The sequence below is a fragment of the Nicotiana tomentosiformis genome, chromosome 11 (assembly GCF_000390325.3).
Source record: "Nicotiana tomentosiformis chromosome 11, ASM39032v3, whole genome shotgun sequence".
NCBI lineage: Eukaryota > Viridiplantae > Streptophyta > Magnoliopsida > Solanales > Solanaceae > Nicotiana > Nicotiana tomentosiformis.
The window spans coordinates 94,843,042-94,852,374 of NC_090822.1; the positions used below are offsets into that span (position 1 = coordinate 94,843,042).

At 34.5% G+C, this 9,333-nt stretch overlaps 2 protein-coding genes across 3 annotated transcripts; both read right to left on the reverse strand.

Annotated features, from left to right (window-relative positions):
• Positions 1–421: 421 nt before the first annotated feature.
• Positions 422–3,193, reverse strand: LOC104117552 (THO complex subunit 7A-like). Of its 2 annotated transcripts, XR_691086.4 has the most exons (4): positions 3,036–3,193; positions 1,643–2,255; positions 996–1,231; positions 422–774 (listed from the first exon to the last, which is right to left on the reverse strand). XR_691086.4 is itself a non-coding variant. In XM_070188275.1 (3 exons), the coding sequence occupies exons 2-3, from the start codon at positions 2,234–2,236 to the stop codon at positions 1,097–1,099; spliced, it is 729 nt and encodes a 242-aa protein (XP_070044376.1). In that variant the 5' UTR covers positions 2,237–2,255; positions 3,036–3,193; the 3' UTR covers positions 939–1,096. The 2 variants fall into 2 exon arrangements, 1 of the variants encoding a protein (XP_070044376.1); XM_070188275.1 differs by lacking the exon at positions 422–774 and having other exon boundaries at positions 939–1,231.
• A 2,170-nt stretch (positions 3,194–5,363) lies between these two features.
• LOC104117551 (elongation factor 1-beta) lies at positions 5,364–9,126 on the reverse strand. The gene is made up of 6 exons (XM_009628623.4): positions 8,930–9,126; positions 8,733–8,852; positions 8,554–8,635; positions 6,218–6,332; positions 5,877–5,990; positions 5,364–5,775 (listed from the first exon to the last, which is right to left on the reverse strand). Exons 1-6 carry the CDS (start codon positions 9,013–9,015, stop codon positions 5,612–5,614), a joined length of 681 nt encoding a protein of 226 aa, XP_009626918.1. The 5' UTR covers positions 9,016–9,126; the 3' UTR covers positions 5,364–5,611.
• Between the last annotated feature and the right edge of the window lie 207 nt (positions 9,127–9,333).

A 9,333-nucleotide genomic window follows, 5' to 3' on the forward strand; every position in this document is an offset into this window, starting at 1 on the left:
GGAGTAACTAATAAATAATTTTAGGTGATTTTATAAACGATAAATGAGCAATCATCTACATAACACATTTCCTCCAAAATCTCACTTTATAAAACATGCAGTTTGATAATCCTAATAATAATTAATAAGCGACAAACTAAAACACTTAGACATTTCATTATGGGAGATGTTCATAAAAGTATAACCCTTCTCTTGTTTCTCTCCATTAAAACTTGATTAAAAAGAAATTAGAAGGCCACTTACCTCTATTCCTTCTGTAAATGTCTTTTTGACCAATTTCTTCCTCATATTCCAAAATAATACCCAGACCTCACTTGTGGGAATATACTGGATATGTTGTTGTATATTCCAGAATGATACAACAGAAAATTACGAAACGGAAAAAAAAATAAATAAATAAAAAATTGTGGGGTGCAAGAGAGGAGGGAAGGCTGATTAAGTTGATAATTCTGGAGTGTAATCTACAGATATAAGCAAAAGGAGGCTGATTCTCAAGCAAGTCAGATGTGGAGGTGTTCAAGACTTATCTCTCATGCTCTCTCCAAATTTCGCATCCCGATACGAAGAAGACAATGTACATATAAAGCAGCAGCTATCCATAATGTGATATTGTACAAGATGTGTACAAAAAGTACAGAATCCTAAACGACAATGACCAAACCCATTTCACTTAATGTTATACATCCCAAAATTGAGCTCCCATAGCAGAAGTCATCCAATGGACCCTGAGCAATCTCAACAGAAATTAAGCTTTCTGGACAATCCAAATATAACCTGGAAGCACAATAGAAGAGACTGTTAATGAAGCAAATGTTTCTTTGGCAACACCAGATATGCAACCTAACTAGCTTAGCATTTCATATGAATGCTGAGATGAAAATCCTACACATGTTGCAGTAAGACGTGAACCTGGCAAAATCTAGCAGCACTACAAGACCTGAATACCAACACTTTCTTTCTCGTATTAAGATATTTAAGTTAGATTGATGCCTTACATTATTTTCAGAAACATCATATAAACACCATGAATCCACGACCCTCAATCCTCATCTTACGTAAGAGTAAACCGAGCATACAAAAGCTAGGGATTCACTAGCTAATCCACAATCATTGCCTCAGGACCCACAGTAACATCCTCGATTCCACTCTTGTTATGATCATCGACTACGTTCCTCATCTCTTCGACTAAACTCCTCTGCTCTTCCTCTATTGTGTTCTGCAACTCATCGACCTGAAACCAAAAAAAGGACATTCAGCAAAAGATATGAGCAACTTTCACCAATTAAGTTTTTCTCTAATGCGGATGAAGTACTACTAAAAAAGTTCTATGTACCTAAACAGAGTATTTCCAAACATGAAAAATCTCACATTCAACTTTTAACAGTGTTGTCAAAGACGAAAAAGTATTAAAAACTAAGATCGGCTAAAACGTTAAGTGCAACTAAAATGCACAAATGGGCTACACGAATGATATTCTATAACAGTTTGACCTATTACTTAGTGATATGAATCAGTTATCTCTGATGTATATAGTATACTTAGCAGCTTTAAATCACTAACAGCAATCAATGCATTCCGAGCTAAAACTTCCTGAAGAAACCAAGAGCATTAACGGAAGGTAAGTCCGTAGCAAGATACGTACCACATGCAATAAAAGGGCAAACTGCTTTTTTCGAAGGTCCAATGTCCTTGAACTAGCAGTATTCTCTGCTTCCAACGCAGCTAAATCTTTCGCAAGCTCTGTTAAAACCTTCTGAGTTTCGGATCTTGGAGGTTGCATAGCAATCAACTTCCTGATCACCTCACCCTCTTCTTTATGCTTCCTTTCAACCTTGCTTTCTTCAAGTTGCCTCTTGAGATCTTCTATATCCGCCTGAGCTTGTAAAATCTGCACGTTGATTTCACCTTTCAGGTCGTTGAAATTCTCCTTTTCTCTAACATTTGCATCTATTACTGTTTTGCTCTTTAGGAGCGGAATCTCAAACGCATTAAGCTCTTGCAAGAATGCTTTAGCAAGTCTTTTACAATCTCCGTAGTTATCAGCTTCCTTCTCTATCTCCGAGGCAAAAGTAGTAAACTTCTTTTGGAGTTTCTTCAGTGGCGGTTCACCTCTAGTGGTGGTTGTCCGAGTCAGAAGTCTATGCTTAATAATTATCTCGTCTTCAAGTTGTCCAAATGCATAATGTGATGCCATTGTCTCCCCCTTCCCAGCAATCTTTCTACCTTTTATCGACATTTGTTTTGATTTTTCTATCCTGTAATAAACATCTCTCAGAAATTAGCATTTGATAGAATATAAAAGATCAACGACAGATTTAGCTTCCTTAGTAATGACCAGTGAGCTTTATTCTAAAAAAAAAAAGGGCAGCGGGAGATCTGAGGAAGGGCCAGACCACAAGGGTCTATTATATGCAGCCTTACCCTACATTTCTACAAGGGGCTATTTCCACGTCTCGAACCCGTGACGGCGTGACCTCCTGGTCAAATGGCAATAACTTTACCAGTTACGCCAAGGCTCCACCAGAGAACTATATTCTATTTCTAGGAAATACAAGTAAAACATTCTAAGATGTTTGACATTATTCTACAAGCAATAATAGCTTATACAACTCTAACTTCTTTAAAAATCCATATTCATTTAAGGAATTCAACTTTAAGCAACTATATGATTTTTCCCGATCACAATAACTTAACTATTTGTTTTTATATTTTTTCTTTTATCCAAGCTAAAGCTAAATTACGACCGTGTCTTTTAAATCGCGTCACATAAAACAAACAATAGGAGTAAGAGTTCATTTCCTCCTTTTAATCAGTGTCCTTCATCTCGAGTAGAAGAACCAGGGTGGAGGTGCATATGACTAATCCTTGAAAGTTCCATTTGATGTAGCTAACTATATAAAAGATATCAATATATTCAAACTAAAAAAGTAAGATCTGTGCAAATATTTTCACTTATTTTACTGAACAACGAAAATCATCCCGAAACGGAAGATACAACTCTGGAAACAAACTTGAACGATAGAGTGGAAGGATACCCGAAAATGAAAAGAAGTAGCTGCTGGAAGAAGTGTCGCCGTCGCCGTAAAAAGTCGTCGTTTTCCGGCGGCTTTTACTTCTTCTCGAGAGCTCTGACGATTTAGGTTTTGGGTGTGGTTGGTCCTTAATGTTTACGGGTAGGACTAAAAGTGTTCACCTTCCTAAAACATTTGGACTATTTATGTTAAGGAGTACATATCAAGACCAAAATAGTCCCACCTCAATACATTAAGGACCATTTTGATTATTTTCTCAATAAGACCACAATGATTTACCATGGATAAATCATAAATATAGGTGAAAATATATATTAATTACTACGAGGAGTGATAAAAGTATATGTGAAGACATGTACTATATATATTCATTGGTTGGGTGTAATCATCGGTTGCGGCTTGCGAATGAGTTACTTTAACTTGATTAATTGAAAGCCTCTACAGGAAGCTACTTACAAGTTACGCGCGTGAACATCTACAATTTTAGTGTATTCATAACATTTTAGAGTTTGAGTTTGAGCAACCGGTCTAGGAAGCATCTTGGTGAATCGCATATCTTTTTGTGTGAATCATTTTTTATTTATGTTTTTGGTGCATGTTATTTAGAAAAATTAGGTTATGTTTTTGTAGAGTTTGCTTCAGGTACTTCATAGGAGTAGTTCTTTTGGTTGTATCGAGTACTTGACATATCGTTAAGCTTTGACTATGAGTTATATTTTAGATTTCATTGAATGTTTTGAGATTAAGTTATGAAATGCAATATTGAATCTAATTGACTCCAGGTTGTAGGATATGAGTCAAAATGATGACGGACGAGATAATATATATAGCATAGGTCCAAACAATCCCCAATATTACTCTGCAACATATTTTTTCATATGAGCAACTAAATGTCATACTATTCAGAGGGGCATTAATGTCGACAGCAATGGATTTAGTCATAATAAAGCAACCGAAATGGCATAAAAGAACATACACCAACAACATCTTCCAGATTAGATGAGATAAGATCAGAAATTATGTTTGCAAGTACAAACAACAATAATATTAATAATTAAAATAATATTAACCAGCTTAATTTATATTTTTTTTTATATCTATAGGTTCAAATGATATTTAGTTCTCCTAAGAGTTAGGACAATATACAAGTTGAAATTGAAACAAGAGAATTAAAAGAAAACTAATATGTGAGAATAGGCATGCTTGGACTTAGGGGTGTTTATGGTTCGGTTTGGTCGGTTTTTATTAAAATCAAAATCAAACCAATTTAATCGGTTTTTAAAATTTTAAAACCAAAATCAAACCAAATTAAATACAAACTATCGGTTTGGTTGTTGTTGGTTTGGTTCAGGTTTTCGGTTCTTAATAAGCTAATGATAAATCGATAATAGTAAAATGACACTATACAACAATATTTTAAGTACTACTAAAGCATAAATTCAAATACCTACAGTGATAGTTCTTTTAACTATTTATATTTGAAACTGTAGCATATAATATAAAGCAGAGTATTAAAATTGTAGCAATAATATAAGATAGAAAACTGTATCGGGTGAACTAAGTTGCAGTACATGATAGAATCAAAAGAACAAGCCAAAATAAAGGTTCCAAAGTACAAACAACTTTGTCCATTTAAAAGTAAAAATTATGTATTTAAACTAACAAAAGAATGAGAGAATCCATAATATCATATTCACTTCTACTTTTTTTCTTCATAAAGATCACTTTCGCAGCTGCTTCCATCATCATCCTTAGCTTAAGCTCCAAACTAGTCAATGCTCAAAGCAGTATCTGGATATTCTGAAAAAAGAATTATCATACAAGGCATTACTCTTCAACAACAACTTTAGCCCGTAGTCTTGCAATTTGAGTAGCCGTAGGATTAGAGAATTTGAGTCTCTTAAGGAAAAGAAATTGGCCAATTCCTATTACTTTGGGCTTAGGCAATCTTTTAAGATATAAGTAGAATAAATCAAAATCTATATATAATAATTAAAATACAGAAAATATTTAAAATTATTTACAAAAAGATATGATACTTTATATAAATAGTTATCAAATTTTATATATAATTTATTGGTTTGATTCGATTTATTTTTCAGTTTTTTATAATAGAACCAAAACCAAACCAAATATTATGGGTTTCTAAAATTTAAAACCAAAACCAATCCAAATAGAGAAAAATATAGATTTACTTAATCAGTTTGGTTTGATTTTTTTGTCAAACCATGAACAGCCCTACTTGTTGGACTTTGCTTCACTTGAAAATAAAATTAAAAAGTAAAAACCATAGAAAATATTTGAAAGCTCCAAAAACAGTAGTCAGACATATAAGTCAAAAAGAAAAAGAATACTAGGATTAACTTGATTCTCAATTCCACACAACTTTGACAGCAAGATATAGAGAGTAACAGTGAAGGAACTTAAATACCCATTCTCACAACTAAACACAGTTGAACAGAAGATGGAGGAGTAAAATGCTAGAAGGGACAAATATAAAGTATCAGAACGCAAAAACTAGCAAAATTACAGCCTGAACAAGGCTCAAGCCAGATAGACATTTCCCTGTTGTATTGAACTTAAATTTTGTTGAAGGCAACAATATCACAGCTCTGCACGTATTCATTGATAGGCTCTACTGTTAGTTGTTCCTCAACGAGAGTGTCCACCGAGACAAGGTCATCCACGATGGTAAGCATGATCTGCAATTTCTTAATCCCGTAGCCAACTGGGACCAATTTGGCTGTCAAAGAGACAGCAAGAACAGATTTGTCAGTAACCAAACGCTAATATATAATCAGTTAGAGCACGGTTAAAGAGTGCAATGGAAATAATAAGTCATACATGCTCCCCAAGTAAGCCCTTCTTGCTGAACACTGCGAACAGCCTCCTCCAGTTTCTTCATGTCAGTTTCATCATCCCAAGGCTTAACGTCCAAAAGAATGGATGACTTTCCACCTGCAAAAAAAGAAAACAGAATTAAGCTGATTGAAGATTTACTTGAGCTAAAATATATTTTCCTTCTATATTCCAGTTCTGATATGTTATGCATTTTCCACTTCAGCTTCTTATCTTCCTTTTTTATTCTGGCAATCACTTTATAAGGGAAATGTCTTGCACATATCAAAGTAATTGAGCATTGTATTATTATGAAAAGCAATTGAGAAGGAAATGTCAAAGCTCACTCTCTTTCTTCTTGGTAGATGCCTTAGTAGCCTCCCTTGCTTCTGCTGCCTTCTTTTCCTCCTCTGTCTCTTCTCCAAAGAGATCAATATCATCATCATCGTCATCATCGGCAGCCTGCAGACATCCTAAGTGTCAAACTACACTTGAGCATAGACAAAATCAACAGTTCCCTACTAAATGAATGAACACTACCCACTATAACGGTCCTACATGATAAAGTAAATCAGTCAACTAAAGAGTAAGAGTGGCAGGTCAAAGCTCTTGGAACGTGACTCCTGAGCAGTGCAGCTGGTACATACTTTATTTAGTTTGTATGAATTATGTGTTTTTAAAATATGCATACCATATACAAGGAGGTCTTCAAAAACAAAGAGCTCATACAAACACATCCTTAGATGTCTGACTACAAAATAGGAAGACAGTATAAGAGATCTTACATGGTAGTTTTCAGAAAAATAGAGTCAATTTAATTTTATGTACTATATATTGTCATATCCTTTGATGAACTGCCTTGAAATCTACAAACCCTTCAAGGTAATTTTGACTAGTTTGTTTTTGGTTTGATGTACTGGGTGCCACTGTAGTGGAAGTCATCTCACTGCCTCATCAATATTATCCTCTTCTTTTTTATTATTTTCCATTAAATTCAACACATCTCTAAAAATATTGTCCAGAAAAGGGAAAAGACATTTAAAGCTAAGGGCTCTTTAAATAGAAAAGACGCCTGACACGATAAAGGGTTAATATGGTTTGATCCCATTTAGACCTAAAGGCCCAAAAGTTATTTTATTTACACCAAGGCCACGGGTTGTTTAAACAACCACAAGTTGTTTAAACTAAAACAACCAATCAGAGGTTATTTGTGGTTTGTTTAAACAGCCTGTGATTGTTTAAACAACCACATTTTTCATACTAACCAACCACATGTTATTTAGGGTTGTTTAAACCATTCTCTCACCTCCCCAAATCCCACCCTTCTTCCTCTCACAGTTCAAAATAAGGAAGGAGAGGAAGGAAGAGAGAGAAGAAGAAGAAGAAAAGGAGCCCGAAGAAGAGGATGATGAGGAAGGAGAGGAGAAAGAATGGGAATTTCAAATTTGAGATTTTATGTAGGGAAGTGAGATATTCTTTTTCGGAAAGTTTGGTTATCCTCATATATAATAAGATCTCATTACTCAACACCTAATACCACAAATTTGAAATCCCCAAACCCGCCATTCCCTCTCTCCTCTTCTTCTTCTTCTTCTTCCTCTTTCTCTTTCTCTTCTTTTATAAAAGGCCCTCACAACCAAATCGGAAATGAGGAGAACCATTGACAATGGCCATCACCAGGAACAACCTCACTGGCGACCACATGTATCCACCACATCTCTTTTTACTGAAATTTGGCTATCTTTTGAAAATTTTAACCTTTTCTTCTTTTCTTTGGTTGGTCGAATCCTATTTTTCAAGATTTTTGCAGATATGATAGTTTATTAAACAACCACGGGTAGTTTAAACAACCCTAAACAACTCATGGTTGTTTACTCCTTGGTTTGTTTAAACAGCATTTGGCTTCTTATACAAAGAATGTGTGTTTGCATATTACTTGTATGAAACAAACTATAGGGTTTAAATAACTTGTGTTGTTTTAGTATAAATAAAAAAACTAGGGTTATTCAAGACAATGTGTGGCTGTTTGTACAAAAATAGGAGAGCTGAAAAACTAGGGGTTTCCTTTCTTGGTAGAGTGTTGGCTTCCGTATCTATAGGCCTTTGTGTAGATAAAAGAAACTCCTGGGGCCTTTTAAAATATGTAGTCAAACCTCATAAGCCTTTAATCCTAAAAGTGTCTCTTTACTTTATGAAAAAAAACTTAGAAGTCCTTTTCTCTTAAAGACTCAAGTGTCTCTTTAAATTAAAGTCCGCTAATTACTTCTAGATCGAAACAAGGTCTTTTTTCTTTTTAAAAAACTTTAAGGGGTCTTTTTCACCAACTGTTCTCATTACAGTCAACAGAAAAACAAAATCAATGTCAATTGATGGAGTTTTATTGTCACAACAAGAGTTAAATCTTACTTAGACAACATTCAGAACACATGTTAGTCTTTTCAGTAATTTAACACACTCTTCACCTCAAATATAATAAACATCCCTAGAGATTATTAGAACAAACTTTGGATCTTCATATTTAATAACAAACCTATTTCTCCAACACAAATTCCAACATTTAAATTACTTGGGATAAAATCAATTGCAAACTAAACTTATTGCTACAGATCTCATCTACACAGTATAAGCAAAACAAAGGTGGCTAATGCCAGAAAAATACATACTTCAACATTAAATTAATTACCTTGGCAGCTTCCTTAGCTGGAGCAGCTTCAGCAGGAGCAGCTTGGCTTCCAATTCTCACACCCACAGCTTTCCCAGGAAAACTAATCGCCAACATTCATCATTAGTCGCAAAGACAATAAAATAACCACTATAATTTGAACTTTCAGCGGCAAACAATTGGAAAATCAAAAATTCTACCTTGAGGCAAGTTTTGCAGAAACAGTTTGGTACCATTGGCTAGCATTGGGGTAAAGATCTGAACTGGGTTGCTCCAAAACTGCCCCATAAACCTTAATATCGTCCTTTGTCAATTGATCTCTGCCAAAAAAAAAAAGATCAAAACAAAAACAAAAATTCGAGAAAATAACACACTATAAGTATCTGAAAAAACTTACCCAGAAATATAAGTTTTTCCGGAAAGATGGTCGTTAACGGACTTGAGACCAGATTCAGTGTGGAGATCTGAGAAGGTTACAGCCATTGTTAAAGAGTAAAAAGGAATTGAGATTTGAGACTGTGGAAGAGAGTATGAGGCTGTGACCTTTTGGTTGGCGAAAGAGGAGGTCTTAAAAAAGGCAATAGTGGGAATTTATATATGGGGTTATTCAAGAAACCCTAGAGGTATATGCCTTTTGAAAATCCCACCCCAATAAAATAGTTTAGAATTTAGAAAGAAAAAAACAAGGAAAAATTTTAAAGGAAAATTGGAGACTTTCCTCTAAATTAAGAAAAAAACTTGAGACTTCCCCTCTTTTAAAAAAAACTTCAAAGTTTTATGTAGGATAATTTAAAAATTATT

What these genes read in the sequence shown, in the direction of transcription:
- LOC104117552 (XM_070188275.1), bottom strand. Translation starts at nt 2,236, where the DNA reads ATGTCGATAAAAGGTAGAAAGATTGCTGGGAAGGGGGAGACAATGGCA. An exon ending in TTGCCCTTTTATTGCATGTG is followed by an intron (nt 1,232 to 1,642) that starts GTACGTATCTTG and finishes TTTTGGTTTCAG; the next exon opens with GTCGATGAGTTGCAGAACAC.
- LOC104117551 (XM_009628623.4), bottom strand. Translation starts at nt 9,015, where the DNA reads ATGGCTGTAACCTTCTCAGATCTCCACACTGAATCTGGTCTCAAGTCC. An exon ending in CAGCTAAGGAAGCTGCCAAG is followed by an intron (nt 6,333 to 8,553) that starts GTAATTAATTTA and finishes GGATGTCTGCAG; the next exon opens with GCTGCCGATGATGACGATGA. An exon ending in AGGGCTTACTTGGGGAGCAT is followed by an intron (nt 5,776 to 5,876) that starts GTATGACTTATT and finishes TCTCTTTGACAG; the next exon opens with CCAAATTGGTCCCAGTTGGC.